The sequence below is a fragment of the Myotis yumanensis genome, unplaced genomic scaffold (assembly GCF_028538775.1).
Source record: "Myotis yumanensis isolate MYYU_CA2020_CCGP unplaced genomic scaffold, mMyoYum1.0.hap1 SCAF_7, whole genome shotgun sequence".
Classification (NCBI taxonomy): Eukaryota; Metazoa; Chordata; class Mammalia; order Chiroptera; family Vespertilionidae; genus Myotis; species Myotis yumanensis.
The window spans coordinates 91,758,009-91,776,981 of NW_027223758.1; the positions used below are offsets into that span (position 1 = coordinate 91,758,009).

The following is an 18,973-nucleotide window of genomic DNA, read 5'->3' on the forward strand; positions in this document are numbered from 1 at the left end:
CCTCTTCTCCGTCCCCCTGCCGTCCTCGGCCTGTGCCTCGTGCCCAGCCTCTAGGAGAGCCCTCTTTCTGCGCAAAGCTACTCGTCCCCGAGTCCCGGGAGCCGGTTCAAAAGGGGACTCTTCCTCAAGCAGCCTTGGCCGGTCGCCTGTACTATTTCCTCTGCCAAGAATCAGTCCTTTCCCGTTTCACGTTCCCCAGTTCACACCTGTCTCTCCAGGTCCACATCAAGGGCCCCTCTCTCCTCCCTTTCCGAGCACTCCCCGGCTCAAAGGAATTGCTTTATCCTCTCGGATCGTTGAGCATCTGTACCTCTGGGGGCGCAGTTCACGTTCCTGTTGTATTGTCTGTCCTTTCTCTTCCCACGTAGGTTGTAAGAGGCCATGGTCTTATTTTATTCACATGTTTTTCCTCACAGTTAGTTCTATGGTTTGCAAGTTGTAGATTTACTGTTGGGGAAGTGACTCTTACCAACAAGATTTTGTAAAAACCCAACAGCATATGGGATGCAGACTCATAGTTTTCTACTTCCATAAATTTATTGGAGAGCCCTTTGCATCCCTTTCGACTGCGCCCAGTCATGTCTGGAAGCGAGCTGGATGCGGAGGAAGTAGGGGTTGAGTCTGGAAATTACTGTCACCTGGGCTTTTATCTGCGTTGCATCTTCCTCTCATGCCCCACACTGCAACTGACCTGCCGCTTCTCGTTTCAGGGAGAGTGGAGAAGAGAAGAGAACAAAAAGCCACATCAGGTAAGATTCTGACGAATTGGCTTCAGCTCTAGTTTCTGCTTTGATTTCCAATCACAAAAAAATCTCATTGCAGGTTAGTTTTCAAAGTAATAGCTTATTGTCCTTGGGTTGATTGATACTTAATGGATGAAAATAAATTAGTACATTTGGCTTTTGAACTTGCACACCAATCATTTCCTTTTCATTCTATCATTCTATTAAAAATGAAATATAATGTTATTTATTTTTTTCATGATTATCTATTAAAAGGTAAGTCTCGCAACCACCAATTTTAAAATATGAAGGTTGTGGTAGTTGACGACCACTTTACTTCCGCAAATACTACCTATGAATTTCAGCTCTCTTAAAGCCATGTATGTAGTTGATGTGTTTCAGGACAGTGTTAACTACTTAACTAAAAAGAATCTATTTTAAAGGAATTTTAAGAATTATTTTATTTCTAAATCCTAATACGTATACAGAAGTGAGTGGTGCCATTGCATGTAGTAGGGTGTCAAAATTTGCTAATACAAAAATAAGTTTTAAATTTCCATATTTTTATTACATGGCTTTGGGCTTAAAATCATGAGCTAGGATAGAGTTTCACTGACCCAGTAAATCTTTGCATAGGAGCAGTCTTCCAGGTCCCAATGCCCAGAAATTGCCAATAATCATAGAAAATTCTAGTTTGCCAAATATGCCTATGCCCACCTTTCTTCCCAAGTCTTCACCAACCTTATTCTACCATCTGTGAGAGCGGCCAAGATAAAGACACATTGCTCCACACCACCATCTTCTGTCAACTTCATTTTTTGTCTGGAAACAGATAAATATATGTGTTTCCAAACAGTCAGTGTAGTCCCCAAGAGAAGACAAAAATTGATATTAATCTACAAGTGTATAAACAGCCCAAGTCCCTGTCTCTTTTCTCCTTCCGAATCTTTGCATTCATATCAGACAACTGGTCAACTTACTACCTGCATAACTTTCCTCTTAAATATTATTGTGTACATTCCCTTTGTGTATCTTTTAAAGCCTGATCATGAATATAAAAACCAAACAGTGAAGGCAAGAAAGGGTCTGGTCTCCTCACCAATGTGGTAACTTCATTATTACATCTTCAGGGAAAATTATTTCTACTGTTTCTAAAATGCGCTTGCTATTGCTATGATCCTGTAGGTACACGCTTCTCTAATCAAAGAAGCTTTATAGTTCAGAAAAAGCACTAATTTGGCCAGTGTGAAGCCAGATGCCTCTTTAAGTTTCCTCCGTATCCTGGCTGCTTCTATCTGTATGGCCCAGGTGATGCAAAAGACTGGTGGAGACAGAGGCAGGCTATGACATCGGGCTATGCATATCCTTGTGATTTGGAAGAAATGATATTTATGACTATGTTGTTTATATGCTTTGAGAAAGACCCCTCTTTGGGTCAAGGAATTCTTGATATTAAAAAACAACACAGCATAAAATACAAAGAATAATTCTTAAAGAGAAAGGTGCTTCATAAATTATTGTTTAGAGAAACATATAATCGGAGCCTTACTAAGGTAGACTATTGAGACGCCATCTGTTAAATACAAATTGTTCCAATTTTTCCAAGAATAACACTTTCAAATCACCTTAAGCATTAAGTAAAGAGCAGTCCTAGCCCTAGCTGGTTTGGCTCAGTGGATAGACCGTCAGCCTGTGGAGTGAAAGGTCTCAGGTTCAATTCCTGTCAAGGGCATATGCCCGGGTTGAAGGCTTGATACCCAGTAGGGGGCATACAGGAGGCAACCGATCAGTAATTCTCATCACTGATGTTTCTATCTCTCTCTCTCTCTCTCTTCCTTCCTCTCTGAAATCAATAAAAATATATTTTAAAAAAAGAAGAGTCCTAGTGGACCAGAAAATAGAGTTATCAGTAGAGATGACAATGAGTATTTTAAAATGAAGTTGCATACTTTTCATTTCTGACATTATAGCATCCCTAAAGTTGGAGATATTTTATTCATTTACATAATTTGTAAGAAGTTACTGGTAACGAAGAACAATGTTATTTTTTGCCTCTACTCAAAAGGTGAGATTTATTATTGGAAATTCAGCAAATGGTGGAACATCTGCTTTGCACGCTCAGGCCCTTGCTGCTTGCTTTTTGACTGGCCTTTCGTTTCTTTGAAATGTTCTAAAACAGCAATAGCACCTCCATTTTCAGACAATTAACACACATTGAAGATGCAGTCATTCGGGTTAAAAAAAGTTAAATGGACAATGAATAAGTGCTTCCATCTGTGCGGGAATAGCATGTCCTCTTTCTTGGATGTTACTCATTCACTGAGTGCCAATTTCCAAATAGATGCAGATTTAGCATCATCTTTCTCTCTGCTATTACTATTTTTGTAGTGCTTTGACCGTGGTTCCTAAGCCTTATCAAAACCCCTAAAAAACAAATAAGAGAAGACCTCACTTACTATTCTGTTAATTATCAATGACCAACATTAAACATATGAAGTTAGCAGGCAGCTTATGTTGCAACAAATATATTTCAATAAACTACCGTTCTTGAAAAAGCTCATCATTTTGGACGGTCATGTTTTGTCATATTCTGCAGGTTTTGTTCTCACTTTGAGAACCATGATTCCAGTGAGAATCAAGCTTGAAAATGCATGTCATCCTAGCTTGCTCATAGCGTACAAAAGCTCTTGTCCCCAATAATACCGTGTTGCCTATTTGAAAATTGCTGAGAGTCTATTTTAAAAGTTATCACAAGAAAAAACCTGGGAGGTGATAGATGTTAACTAAGTGCTTGGAAATATTGAATCATTCTGTTATAAAGAAATGAAATTTGTTTAAAGTCAACATTTTAAAAATTAGAAAATGGAGGCGTTAAGTAGCTTGCCTGGGCCCCATATGCTGGCGGGGGGAGCCGTCAATGGGATCTGGGCCATGGCTGGCTGGAGCAGCCTGTAGTGTCTGGGGAGGTATCTGAAGAGAGCGCTCATGCACATCTCTTCCCACCTCGGCCTTCAGCGAGGTCACGTGGGTCGCTTCCAGGTGGCCCTGGTGTGAGGACTTACACCATGGAGATGAGCAAGCATTACAAACCAGGGCTGGTTGCTCGGTCGGTTGCTTGGTTGGTTCGTTGGTTCCCAGGGAGCCAGTGTTAAATATTGACACTGGATCTCCGTCTGTTTGACAGCAAAGCCCAGCATTTCCCACTGCCCTACATATATGACCTGGCCAAGGTCATGGTTAGCCAACAGGTAGCAGAGTTGAGACTGGAACCCAGACCCCTTGTCTACATCCAGCACAATCCAGGCCCCAGGGCTTGGGTGTGAGAATAAGTGAAATATCCTTTTCTCACACTCTGTGCCCAAATGGCCCAGGTTGGCATCAGCGAAGTCTCACATCCATTTTCTAGTTCTAAGCTGTCGACTTTCTGCTCCGGCCTCCCAGGCAATCCATCTCTGGCGTGTTGCTTTTTCAGGCAGCTTTCCTGAGACCTGGCTCTCTCGGCTATGCTAATGAATTCTCCTTACAAATACAACCAACTTTCTCCGGGTTTCCGGCTTCAGAACAATATTTTCTATTAAGTGAAGTAAAGTATCTTCAGTGTGTGTTCCCATCCACAGAACGGAAGACATACACACAGGCTGTACATTAAAAGAAGTCCCGGAGAGTTCATTTTTAAAAAAATTTGCCAGACAGTCAACTTTCTTCTAGAGAATGAGTAACAACACATCCGTGCCACATTATTTCAAAAATACTTTAAATCTCACTGTGTGACTGCATTTAAAACAGTGTGTTTATGCAAACTAAACAATTCAGAAAGGCTAAGCAGCTAATGTCGGAGAAATTGCCATGTGCCCCACGCATCTCCCTGCAGCCCCTCCACGTGGAATCCGGGTGCTGTCCTAGCACACAGAGCGGATTCATTTGCACTCAGTGGAGACCCAAAGCGTGGTGTCTGGAGGTGGACGGGGAAATACTACCTCAGCTGCATCGCAGTAGATTTCTCCGTAACGCAGTGCTCCCCGTTGTGTAACTGAAAATGAGATCCCTTTTCCGGGGTTGGCTCTTACACAACATACATGTGTCTCTTTCACCCAGGAGAGAAAGTGAAGACGAGTTTTATCATTGTGTCAGCCAAAAATTACTTCAGGCTTCACCTTAAATATTCTGTACAAAAAAAAAAGTCACAGGAATTCCCAATTAAAATGGCAAGTGACTCACATTAAAATGGACTTTCAGGCGCTACAGGATGGATCTTTATTAGGGCAGCACAGGCAAGGCAGTTCTCAACAAAACCGGCCTCCTGCTCACTTGAGTATGTTGTGGAAGTTGAAATAAGGGGCCTCCCGTGTGTGTATTTCAGTCAGGATAGCAGTCACTACACTTGTGTTCGACATGACGTGGGAAGGGAGCGTTCCAGGTAAATGCATATTTTGATTAGTTAAAGTGACACTTAGCTTAACAAAGGATTAAAATGCCCACAGAAATAGAATATAGGTGATCCTCGGGTTTTCTCATGAAAGGAGTCTTCGGTCGGACCTGATTTTCCCACGGAGAACACAATGACCATGCACTCCTAACCAAGGGACAGACGCCCAACTTCATTTTCCTTCATAGAAATGGCCACATGTTAATCAACGGTAACTGATAGACCTGTACCTGCGTAACTGGAAACTTTCTAAAGTGAATGGGAGTCATGTGAGCTGAGCAATGCAGTAATCAATCGTGTAAGTTGTCCTATTATTCCGCTGAAAATTCCCAGATAAGATTTGGACAGGCGAGGAGCCATGAGACTATCAGGAAACAAGAAACACCTGAAGGCTGCTCACCCCAGAAGGGAGGTGATGGCTTGAGTGGCAGCTGGAAGAACTCTGAAGAGGGCGGGACCTTAGTTGGAGAGGTAGAGAGAGCCGCCATATAGGGAAGACCAGACGTGCAGGACTCTTGCAGAAGCAGCTGAGTAGCTGATCAACTAATTCATATGGAGCAGCTCATGAGTAACCGTGAAGTACCACATTAATGACTCCTGACAGCAAATTCAGATTTTGTGCCACATGATCGTCCATGTCTCTGCTTCCATTTGAACTATTTGTAGGAGGAGAGGATCCTGACCAGGGCCCAAACCTTTGTTTGAACATCTCTGCCTCGGCTGAGTCTTCGCAGAATGCCTCTTGCATGCCGTCTCTCCTTGCTCACCTGCGTTTCCTATAAGTCTTCACTATGCCCTGTCTGTTAGCTTGACTGTAAATCTTTCATACATCTCCCTGCACAGAGACAGCCGGCATTTCTCAGTCCAGTGTGGTCCTTTTCTCCTTGAAAATATCCCTGAAATGCCATTCTGGCCAAGCCTTCCCTGAGAACATGAAGCTCTCTGTTTCACTGATGTTCAGAGACAACCAAAACGCTGCACTCAGACCCGACTTTACTTAACGCATCTTTCCTTGTTTTCCTTGGCCGTTTCTCCATGTAGGCTGCAGACTTCCCTTGCCATTTTAAAATGCTCACCCTGGAACATATAGATATGCAAACCTGAACTACATTCAATGTAATGTTTTTAATTGGCCCTCATACCTAGAAATGCACTACATCTTACTGGAGTAACATAGTTATCTTTCCTATGTGTTTTTATTTATTTTTTATTTTTTGCACTTCAGTGGTATTGAGTACTTTCACATTGTAGAACTACCATCATCACCAGCCATACCAGCTGGGTAGAGATTTGCTATACACTATTGTACACATACAGATTTCTTAAGAGGGTAGGTCTTGTATGAAGTGTTCTTACCACAGTATAATAAAATGTAAAACAAAGAAAATAGTCAACTTTTACCTAGCAGGAGGGATTGACTAGCTACTGGTATAATGAGACTAATAAGGGGACCAAAATGCCAGAACTGTTGGTCAGACCACCTGGGTGGCAATCCAGCACTTGGCAACTTTGTGACCTAAACGAGTTGAGGACCCTCCCTGAGCCACGCTCTCACCTGTAGACCAGGAGTGGTGGTGGCACTGAGCTGACCGGACTCAGGAACAAGTGAGTCATCATATGCCAGGGGCTTCGCTGCCATGCTGTTTCCTCCTCGGCTTCCCCTGCCTCCCGGGTGTGGCTCAGAAGACAATCTGAGAGATGCAGCATCAAGGCAAGGTCTTGGAGAAGGAATGGACTTCTTCAAACAGAAGGAAGAGAGCTGGCTACTCCAGGCTCAGGACTAGGAATGGATGTGGCCTGTGTGGGGGACTTCTCCCATTTGTATAGGAAAGTTCTGAGTTACCCAGGGGCCAGGGATCATTTTTGAGTGAGCACAGAATGTGGAGTTATACAGCACCTGCAATAGCCGGAAGCAATAGAGGGTTTGAGGGGAAGATTAGCATGGGCAAAGCAATTGTTAAAATAATTAACTTGGTTAATTAACATCATGATTAGGGAGACCATTTTGGAATACTGTAGGCTTTGATGTGCTAAGAACCTTAGCTGGGGAGTTGAAGGAAGAGGAGGAGGGGAGGGAAGAGGAAGGAAGAGGAAGAAGGAGGAGGGGGAGAAAGGGAAGAGGAAGAAGGAGGAGAAAGAGGAGGAGGAGGAGGAGGAGGAGGAGGAGGAGGAGGAGGAGGAGGAGGAGAAAGGGAAGAGAAAGAAGAAGGAGGAGGAAAAGAAATGGAAGGAAGGAAGGAAAGAAGGGAGGGAGGGAAGGAAGGAAGGAAGGAAGGAAGGAAGGAAGGAAGGAAGGAAGGAAGGAAGGAAGGAAAGAAGGGGAATGAGTATGAGATGGAAAGAAAGGATCAAAGGTGACTGTCTGGAACAGGTGCAGGGTGGGAGATGGGGGTGTCGGAGGAAGCCTGACTGCAGGAGTCTGTATAGTAGACACACATGAGCAAGTTCAGAGGGACAGGGGGTTGGGGAAGGATTGCGAGTTTCCTGCCGGCCTAGCTGCACTTGATTCAGCCATGGAAGTTGGGATTTGGAGAAGCAGAACTGAAGTCCAGGAAAGCTCAAAGCTAAGAACGTGCACATGTTAGGACTGAGTCAAGTATCAGTCAGAGGGAGAGCAATGAGAAAGAGTGGGATTCCTGAGGAGATGGTATGAGGAGAGTGAGCAGGGCAGCATTCCAGACAGTGAGGAGGGAAGGAGGTGACACCTATGACAGCACTTGGTGGGCAGGGTGGTTAAATGCAGCATAAACAGGGAAAGCGTGGGGACTGCATGGCCTGCTTTGCTTATGTATTTGTGCTGCCCCATTTCTTAGAACTGCAAAGCCAGAGAGACATCCAGACATTTTGTTTGCGTATTAATTAAGCACTTAATCCATTGCTTATAATATTGTTTCCAAATGAGATACTGATTCACATGAGGAGGCTTTAAATCTCAACCACGTTTAGAGCCAAATGATTGTGATAATTATTTTTAAGCCAGATCGGTTAAAATAAAAATAGCTATTTTTTAATGTAAAAAGTAAGGTCCCCTGTACCAGAATTCTGCAGTTTCGCATAATTTCATTGAAGGGCTAGCCAGTTCAGATCTCCCGTTTTTTATGAATTCCTTATGGAGTCATGGGAATCTTAACACCTTTCCAATTTTCTTCTTGAAGGAAGTAATTTGGAAAATGCCAAAGACAGAAACATGAAGAACATTTAGCATAAACCAAAATCATTAATACTTCATGGGGGTAAAAACACACACACAAATTCATTCCGAAGCATTTAAAAATGGCCACTATAAAGTCCTCTCTTCAAAAGGGTAGAAGTTCTTCAAAACTGGGGCTTAAATGGTTTTACTCAAAGGGCTTGGCAGAAGTAGAACCTGGGAAACCCAAGGATTAGAAGGAAGTGGATGTTGAGATTTGCATGACTTTGTTTTAATTGCTCTTTGGAGCTTTAGATTCCCACTAAGCTTCCCCCTCCACACCTGGCTCCTCCTGCCCCTACCTGGCTCCCCCTGCCCCCACCTGGCTCTCCCTGCCCCCACCTGGCTCCCCCTGCCCCCACCTGGCTCTCCCTGCCCCTACCTGGCTCCCCCTGCCCCCACCTGGCTCTCCCTGCCCCCACCTGGCTCCTCCTGCCCCTACCTGGCTCCCCCTGCCCCCACCTGGCTCTCCCTGCCCCTACCTGGCTCCCCCTGCCCCCACCTGGCTCTCCCTGCCCCCACCTGGCTCCTCCTGCCCCTACCTGGCTCCCCCTGCCCCCACCTGGCTCTCCCTGCCCCTACCTGGCTCCCCCTGCCCCCACCTGGCTCCCCCTGCCCCTACCTGGCTCCCCCTGCCCCCACCTGGCTCCCCCTGCCCCCACCTGGCTCCCCCTGCCCCCACCTGGCTCCCCCTGCCCCTACCTGGCTCCCCAGGGACCTTGGTCAGAGGGTTCCTTTGTTCTATTACTTGCCAGAGGGCTGTGGTGCCCTTTCAGGGTTTCTTCCATGTCAGAGTTGCAAAGCCCAGCTTTGAAAATAGGTGGCAGTATCAGCCGGCCCGATTTGTTTTAAACCAGTGAGGCCCAAGGTCAAGAAATACTTGGGATAACGTAAGAAAACCACCACGGTACAGGGTTCTCCTGCTTACAAACGTCTGGGACTATTTTTAGAATTCTTTATAAAGTATTACATAGAGTGTGACATATGTCTCCATTCCTCCCCATTGACCTCTCCCCGGCCACCCCCACCCCTCCCCCAGCACATGCCCTCACCCCTAGTGTCTGTGTCCGTTGGTTATGCTCACTGTTTTATCATGTCTGGCTTTCCTCTCTGTTCCTGTGCCCCCTTGCTGAGTGCTCCTGTGCTGTCTCCAGGCCCCTTCCTGGGTGGTAGGAGCCCACCTGGCCCTCCATGGTCATTGCTGTCCGAGGCTCATGGGATGGAGGGAAGGACTTCCGGAGAGCTAGATTTGGAAGCTGAATTCTGGAGCCAAATCTTAGTTTCAGCTCCAGTTTTGCAATCCTGGGCAAGAGACCTGAACTCAGCTCCTTCCTCTTTTTCTCTCCACTTAAAATTTTTTTTTAATTACCTAAACTTAGCTCCTTTCTCCTTTTCCCTCCATTAATTTTTTTTATCAAAGTAATGTGTCCATAAATTATCAAATACAGCAGAAGTTCTTTTAACTGGCTTCCTCTTAAGTGATTTCCCGGATTAAGCAACTTTCTCCCTTCCTTCGATATAACCTACTGACTGATGCTCACTCACCACAGGGCCTCACCTGCTGTCCCTCTAGCCCACCGGTGAACTTATGACCCCACCGGTGAACTTCTGACCCCCACCTGTGAACTTCTGACCCCCACCAGTGAACTTCTGACCCCACCGATGAACTTATGACCCCACTGATGAACTTATGACCCCCACCTGTGAACTTCTGACCCCACCTGTGAACTTCTGATCCCCCCTGTGAACTTCTGACCCCCCTGTGAACTTCTGACCCCCCCCGTGAACTTCTGACCCCCCCTATGAACTTCTGACCCCCCCTATGAACTTCTGACCCCCCCTGTGAACTTCTGACCCCCCCTATGAACTTCTGACCCCCCTGTGAACTTCTGACCCCCCCCTGTGAACTTCTGACCCCACCTGTGAACTTCTGGCCCCACCTGTGAACTTCTGGCCCCACCTGTGAACTTCTGACCCCACCTGTAAATTTCTGACCCCCCTATGAACTTCTGACCCCACCTGTAAATTTCTAACCCCGCCTATGCAGGTGTATGTGGGCCAAGAGTCTGTTTCCAAGCCCGCTGTGCCAATTGTACTTGTTCATATAGTTATTAGATTCCGTCATCAAGTATGTAAACCGATGACACACGGATGCATAAAAGCATTGCTATGCTATGATGTTATTTTGGAAAGACCTGACAAAGCTGAGTTACTGAAAATAAAGTGCTGCAGAAGTAGATGTTAAAAAATAATGGTAAAATATTAGGGAAAAATCTAAAAAGATTCTGCTTTGTGTCTTTAAGTCCTCAATCGACTTTAATGAAAGTGAAACTAGAAAACACAGATGATGATGATGATGGGTGGGGTCATATAAAAGGTGCAGGACTGGAACCCGTACTTACAGTTCGTGTGCAGGAACGGCCGGGCCCCAGGGGTTCTGCGGTGTGAAATTCCCTAAGGCTCCCACGAAGCGCTCGGCAACAGGCTGCTATTTCACACGGATTCCGTCCATGTAGGTGTTCTTGTTACTTATTTAAATTGTGCATCCAGGTAATTTTAGGACAAAAGAGAAAAGAAGGTGAGGTTGAACCAAATCAATATTTCAAAAGAAGATATTGGGGAAAACCTTTAAATCTGACAACCGAACATTAGACAACAAAGGACCTAAAACTTCACTGTGATCTTTTTTTTTTTTTTTTTTTTTTTTGCACCAGAAAACTTGTATGTAAAATTAAGGGGGTATTGATCATCCACTTTCTGAGCAGTTTAGCTCGGAGGGGAAACAGCACAGGGAATGTGACCCCGCTTCCATTTAACACCGAATGGCCGCATGGCTGCAGGAAGCGGTCCCGCCTTTCGCTAACGTTGTGTCCTCCGTGAGGTGAGAATGATGATCAGCAATTTATTATGTGGCCAGAAGAATTGCTTTGAGAGAAGTGCATTGTGGTCAGATCTGTGTTCTCTCGCCGGAGTGTGAGCTCTGCCTGCTTCAGTGTCTGTTCGTAAGGCCTGGGGCTCTCAGCCCCTCGGAAAGGACCGGAAAAGTGCTATTTTTTAAAAAATTGATTTCTTATTAGCGCTCTCTCCTACCTAGACCTACTCACTTCGTATGGCGCTTACGCCACGTTTCAACGGGTGAAATCCTCTTCCCGGCCCAAAACAGAAAGGACTCAGAATGCAAGAAGAAGAAAGATCGGTTTCGTTGCCATGTCTATGTCACGAACTTAAGCCTTTAATGCTGTACTCATTCGTGCGTGCATAATTAAGGGTGTGTACACTAGAGATGAGCTTTAAACTCTTACTTGTTTTAGGGGGTCTGGCCAAACCCAACGACTCTGCGTTATGTGAAACAAGCCCGCCTGCTGACAGTTCAAATCATTCCCATAGCTGACCCTGGAAGTCAACTCTTAGTTATTTAATATTTATCAGGTGGCGAGGAAGTCAGTCTCTACTGATTCTGCTGACAGAGCCCACATCCTAGGTAGTCATTACATTAAAAAATATTTGGAAGAGCAGTGATTGAGAAGGTGTAGTGAAAACCTTTAGAGCTATCCATGCGATTATTATTATTGGGAGGGTGGAGAGAGGATGGTTTTTTAGGGGGCAATTCATAAATATAAGAAGTAATGGTATTTACTTTCCTGTCTTTTTTTAAATATATTTTATTGATTTTCCATAGAGAGGAAGGGAAAGGGATAGAGAGTTAGAAACATTGATGAGAGAGAAACATTGATCAGCTGCCTCCTGCACACCTCCTACTGGGGATGTGCCTGCAACCAAGGTACATGCCCTTGACCGGAATCAAACCTGCAGGCCGACGCTCTATCCACTGAGCCAAACCAGTTAGGGCTACTTTCCTGTCTTTTTATAAGATCCTTAAAATTAATATTAATTCTTGAAGAGAAATGTGAAAATTTTTTTTTAAAATATATTTTATTGATTTTTTACAGAGAGGAAGGGAGAGAGATAGAGAGTTAGAAACATCGATGAGAGAGAAACATCGACCAGCTGCCTCCTGCACATCTCCCACTGGGGATGTGCCCGCAACCCAGGTACATGCCCTTGACCGGAATCGAACCCGGGACCCTTGAGTCCGCAGGCAGACGCTCTATCCACTGAGCCAAACCGGTTTTGGCGAGAAATGTTAAAATTTAACTCAATACATATGTATGCCTGACACTAGCTAGGTTTGGGAAATCGTAAAGGAGCATAAGATTGGGTCATTCCAGGTTCAGCAAGTTTGCTCTATAGAGAAGAAGACATGCATTCATCTAACTAATACACTTCGGTCTGCGATGTGTGGAGAGCCAGACCAGGGAAGAGCAGCGAGTCCCGAGTGTACACTTTTGATTCCCTCAAGGCAGGCTCCTGAGACCCTTGAGAAACTGGAAGATGGCACTTGCCGAAGGCAGGGTGGAGGGAAAGGGGGACTTGCTATCCAGTGGATGGAGTTTCAGTCTTGCAGGATGGAAAAGTGCTAGAGACCCGCGGTACAGCACTGTACTAATAGTTAACAGTACCGCATCCTGCATGTCAACACTGGTTCAGAGGGTAGATCTCATGTTTGCGTACTTACCACAATAAATTTTAAAAATTGGTAGATGGCCTCACACTCTTTTTATCTAAACCATCGCAGAAATGGGGGGAAAGCCTGTCCTGCCCACATTTTTAAGGAAATGACGTGATCATCGTAAGCCAGAGAGCTTAAAAGCAACCCCTGATGAGAACAGTTTCTCCTGTAATCACAAGCAACTTCCCAGACTCTCCTAAGAGATAAGGGAGCAGCTGCATTTGACCTTTTGAATAACTATTTTTTCCGTGTGAATTTAATTTCCTTCCATGGTTACCTATCAGATTACATAAGCAATGACAATATGCTGGATGAAATCAGTTTTGCATGGAGGAAGATTCTGGATGCTAGCCTCAACAATATTCTTACCACAAAGCCATGAAAGTGTAACCTTAATCACGCTACCGTTACACGGGCGGACAAGTGACTCGAGCATTACAGTCACATCAGAGCGGGTTGAAGCAGTGGATTCCCTATCAAGTTCCAACCCATGGGGCTCAGTTTACTGTAGGATGCATAGCTTATTGATGAGCTATACAAATGGCCTATGAATGCCTTCATTTAAAATGCAGGAATTACTAAACCAAGTGGAGCTGCTAAGACCTTATACCAGGAAACTAATGACAATACAATCCAAAATATCCTTGGATATATATTTTTAAATCATTCTAAAGATAGAATAAAATTTAACTTGCATAAGTATAAACTGGCATATTTTAACACAAGTGAAATTTAGTGAAGGAATGATTTAAAAAGCAAGTGCCAAGGCTGGCCAGCGTGGTTCAGTGGTTGATTGTTGACCTATGAACCAGGAAGTCATGGTTCGATTTTCAGTCAGGACACATGCCCAGGTTGTGGGCTCGATCCCCAGTCGGGAGCATTCAGGAGGCAGCCAATCAATGATTCTTTCTCATCATTGATGTTTCTCTCTCTCTCTCCCTCTCCCTTCCTCTCTGAAATCAAAAAACATATTATTAAAAAAGCATAATCAATGGTAGTACAGATGTCATATTATGTACAAAGTTATTTCAATGCCTTTGGATGTGATGCTAACATAGGAATTCCTTTTTCTTCTTTTCCAGGATGGGGGCCAGCAAATGACTTGCAGCCCGTGCCCAGAGCCCGTGAGTAAACTCTCCGTCACCTTTGAATCTTGGATCGCGGTAGATAGGAAAGCAACAACACAATATCTGAGCACCCACAGTGTCGCTTCTAAATGCCTGCTCTTACGATGGTAACTGTCAGCAGAAGGTGGCGTTGTTGGGGTGTGATGTCTCGGAGGGTAGGGCAGAGACGCCAGCAGACCATGATCCTTGCCCTCACGGAATTTACAGAGGAAACCGAAGGCTTCTAATTCAGATCCCAGTCATACCAGCTTAATGAATAAGTGATGTTCCTACTATTTAAAAGAGTTTACATTTTCCCTTTAAAAATATTTGACACTTCCCTGAAACATTGGGCTTTGTTTTTCAGAAATGTCTTCCTCTGAGAATACAGTAAAACCTTACTAATTCAGATATTGCTAATACGCAATTTTTAACCATTTGACCGAGACCACCGTGAAATTGACCTTTGACTTGTGTGCAAGGAATGAACTTGATCAGATAAATAGAGGCAGCATCTATAACTTAGTTACAGAGAGTAATTGTTTTCATGGCTTTCGCATATGGTCTTTAGGCAAAAAGGTTCAGCTATAAAATAAGAATCTATGTCATTAAGTAGATGTCTCCTTAGACAGACTTTATTGGCAGATCATAGTATTGAAAGTAATAAAACAGTGTTACTTTCAATAAATTCTGACTTCCATAATTCAGGCTAGCTTCTTTTTTTTCCCTACCTCCCCAAACTCATTATTCCTATCTAATCAAGTTTACGGCTGTGTTAATATGTGAACGTAGGCATTTATTAATAGGAGATCAATTCCTCTTATCCTATATTTTAAATTTACAAATATAAATTTTAATATTTTGGATGCTTATCTGTGACATTGATCACATAGATGACATAGAGTATTTACTTTTACAAGAAAAATTATATATCATTTCCCTTCCTTTTCCATGATTTTCACGTAGTAGATAATTTTTTCTTAATTTAAAACTCAATATTTTCACAAAGCAGGCAAGATAAATTCCCAGAATAATAATGAAGATTCATGATGAGAAAAAAATAACCCCAAATCAGATCATGCCCTCCTTGGGCATGTTGAAAAATTGGAACAGTAACTGAATTACTATTCACTCATTCATTCATTCAATAAACACTCAAGGGACATGCTTATTGCTTCAAGGTGTGTAGAGATAAATAAAATTCTCATCTCGTCTTTATTGTGCTGACAGCCCATAAGTTGAAACAGAGATGAAGACAAATATTTTTTTCATGTGATAAGTGATGTGTTATTCTTAGAAACAACCTGCTTTGGGAGCATAGAGAATATATCATTAAATCTGACTGGAAGAATTGGGGAAATATTCATTACAGGTATAACATTTGCGCTCATTCTTAAAGAATAAATACAATGTCTACAAGTAGAGAAAATACGAACAATATTTCAAGTCAGAATGAGCAAAAGTTTGGAGCTATGGCAGTTCCTGAATTGCTGAAGAAAAACAGGCATAATTAGTTGTAGAGCTGAGAGTGGGAGAGCTGTATATGGTATATATAAAGGTATATTGCTATGAAAATGCGCCCTTACTTAGCAATTAGAAACAATTCGAGCTCAGAGAATAATTTATTTGAAAGTCATCTCTAGACCATTGAAATGTGAAGAAATGGCAATAGATCATTCTCCCCTGGACAACTGAAAGAACTTTTAGGAACACAGAATAGAACCAACTCTCTGAGATAGGAGGAGAGGAGGGGTCAAAAAAGATAAATTTTGAGGGCAGATATAAAGACACTTCAGAGAGTTTACGTCTGAGCACTCGCTCCCATTTTCTTTATACTATACTGTTGTGTATGCATGGGATGTGGACTAGGAAGACACAAGTTTAAATCCCCGCTCAGCTACCCATAAATGATGTCACCTCACCTGACTATAGCTCAGTGTTATCTTCTGTAAAATGGAGGTGACAGTCACATTTAATTCTCAGGTTGGAGAACTGTGTAATGCATGTGAAAGCATGTTCGAAACTTTAAAGTGTTCTATGCTGAGAAGCTGCCTGGCATGGTGGCCAGAACGCAGAGTGAGTGAGCTCTTGTCCACTGAGGGGGGATAGCAGTCCATTCCTTGTATGCGCGACAAGGGTTATTAAAGATAAGGCATGTCTCCTGTATTCACATACAGGTGCTCTACAGATGGGAGCTGCTAGAATCAGTGGTTCTCAACCTTCCTAATGCCTCATGTGGTGGTAACCCCCAACCATAAAATTATTTTCGTTGCTACTTCATAACTGTAATTTCGCTACTGTTATGAATCGTAATGCAAATATCTGATATGCAGGATGTATTTTCATTGTTACAAATTGAACATAATTAAAGCATAGTGATTCATCACAAAAACAATATGTAATTATATATGTGTTTTCCGATGGTCTTAGGCGACCCCTGTGAAAGGGTCGTTCGACCCCAAAGGGGTCGAAACCCACAGGTTGAGAACCGCTGTGCTAGATGGTTTTCATCTGAACAGGAGCTTGTCTTGAGGAGGGAGAAAAACATCTCAGTGGGGAATGAAAGCAAGCCGGGACAAGGAAAGATGTGTTTATGCAGAGTTTAGAGCTTATTCTGAAACCAAGGCTTTGCATGTACAATCAGACCTGTGAGCTCCAGAGCAGCAACAGCGGATGATGCGATGGACCTAGAGCTGGGGAAGGTCAAAGAAAGGCTATGTTCCAGCAAAGGGTGCACACAGTCAAGGGCAGTGCCTTCCTACGTATTGGCAGCTGCAGCCGTGTGTGACTTTTCCCCCTTTTTAAATTAAAGGTATTGGGGTGACACTGATAAATATGGTCATGTAGATCCCGGGTGTGGGTTTCTGTGTTATAAGGTCTGTGCATTGCACCATGTGCCCGCCACCCAAAGTCAGATCCTCTCAGTCACCATCTGTGAGGACCCTCTTCACCTCCCACCCCCTTCCCTCTGGCAACCACCACGCTGCTGCTTGTGTTCATAAGTTTCCGCTTTATATCCCACATGTGAGTGAAACCAAATGGTTCTGAGCTTTTTCTGACAGACTTACCTCCCCCAGCATCCTGTTCTCAGGCCCATCCCTGTGGCTGCCAGTGGCGCTATTCCGTCCTCTGACATGGCTGAGCGGTGTTCCGTTTGCACATGGACCACGTCTTCTCCATCCCGTCCTCTATCGCGGGACGCGTGGCTGTTTCCATGTCTTGGCCACCTTTTCTCCACAGCCTCTCCAACACCTATTGTTGCCTTGTTGACAGGGGCCACTCGAACAGGTGTGAGGTGGTCTCCCATTGTAGTTTTGATTTGCCTTTCCCTCATTGCCAGCGAGGTTGGACATCTTTTCATATATCTGTTGGCTGTCCGTATGTCTCCTTGGGGGAGGTGTATTTTCAGGTCCTCTGCCCACTTTTTGATTGGGTAGTTTGTTTGTTTGGTGTTGAGTTTTATACGTTCTTTATATATTTTGGAAATTAAACCTTTGTCGGAGCTACTGTTTGCAAATGTCATCTCCCATCTGGTCGGCTGCCTCTTGATTTTGTTGTCAGTTTCTTTTGCTGTGCAGAAGCTTCTGAGTGTGATATAGTCCCATTCATTTAGTTCTGCCTTTACTTCCCTTGCCTGTGGAGTCAAGTTCATAACATGTTCTCTACAACCCAGGTCCATAGTTTGGTACTTACATTTTCTTCTATGTTACTTATTGTTCGGGGTCTTATATTTAGGTCTTTGGTCCATTTTGAATTCATGTTTGTACATGGGGACAAACTGCAATCCAGTTTCATTCGTTTGCACGTGGCTTTCCCAGCCCCAGTGGTTGAAGAGACTATCTTTACTCCACTGTGTGTTCCTGGCTCCTTTGTCAGAAATTATCTGCCCACATACATCCTGTGGGATTTTAAAGGAAGAGCCGCTCCTGGCCACACTCCCCGTGTCCTACCCGGTCAGTCACACACCTGCTCACACCCGGAGCTTTGCATGTTGTAAGTGTGTTCTCAGCAGTTCCTGGAAGAGACTGCTGGGTAGGTGGACCCAGGTCCTGTGCACATGGATCTCCAGGGAGGGAGGTGCACCTCGGGTTCATGAGGTTCATGAGCTCTGCAGGGGTCAGAGGTGTGGCTTCCGTTCCGTGCCCGTGGGGCTGCCAGTCCCCTGCCCATGCCAGGCGTGACTCAGGGCATTTTCCAGGGCTCACAGTGCCGGCTCCTCTGCGCCCGGCTTCTGGGGAAGGAGGAGGATTGAGAAGAAGGTAGTATGGGGTGAGACTCGAGGTCAGGGTTAGGTTCAGGTAAGAGTGGAAAGGGGAAGTCAGGCCTAAGGGTGTCACCGTACGTGTCCTGAGCGGCAGCCTGCCCTTGCCCGCGCCCAGGGACATGCGACGATGGACAGCAGCACACGCTTTCCTGTAAAGCGGGGACTGCCCGGGCCGGCGGGGAGAGAGTGAGAGACTGCTCTACAGCCTCCTGAGCTCAGGGGAGAATCCAGCCTTACAGATCTTACAGGAATCGATGAACATGGTGATATGAAAGATGCAGCATAAACCTTTCAATTCGTGGCCTAACCGTCTCAACTGAAAAGCCCTCGTGCTGTAAGATTGTTTAAAAAGGTGCTCTGCCAGCCGCGTCTACTCCCAGACAGACAGCGTATCCAAACAGCTTGCAAATTCTGCCCAAACTGACGCGGGCTGTCCCATCCGTGACAATAACTGCGGGAGTTGTTGGGATCTTTCCCTTCTGGGGGCGGGTGCACATCCTTCTCAGATGGCAACAATCAGCAGAGACACGGCAGCTCGCCGTGCACTTCGCTGTCCCTGTCCGTGTCTCCCTGGTCCCTGCGTTACAGGAACATGTTATTCTAACAGGCTGCTCTGGGAGTGTGTTCCCTTCCCGGGGAGGTGCAGGGCAATGGAGAGGGTCAAGGTTTCCAACCTTTGTCTCTTGTATTAAAGG

The 18,973-nt window shown here is 44.6% G+C and overlaps 1 protein-coding gene across 3 annotated transcripts in view; it reads left to right on the forward strand.

Annotated features, from left to right (window-relative positions):
* The window catches only part of CHST9 (carbohydrate sulfotransferase 9), a 168,321-nt gene that overhangs the window by 87,257 nt on the left and 62,091 nt on the right, over positions 1-18,973 (forward strand). For 2 of the 3 annotated variants that reach the window (XM_070421241.1, XM_070421242.1), the window contains exons 3-4: positions 711-749; positions 13,991-14,032. In XM_070421241.1, the coding sequence (XP_070277342.1) occupies positions 711-749; positions 13,991-14,032 (81 nt within the window). The other variant, XM_070421243.1, reaches the window with a different exon arrangement.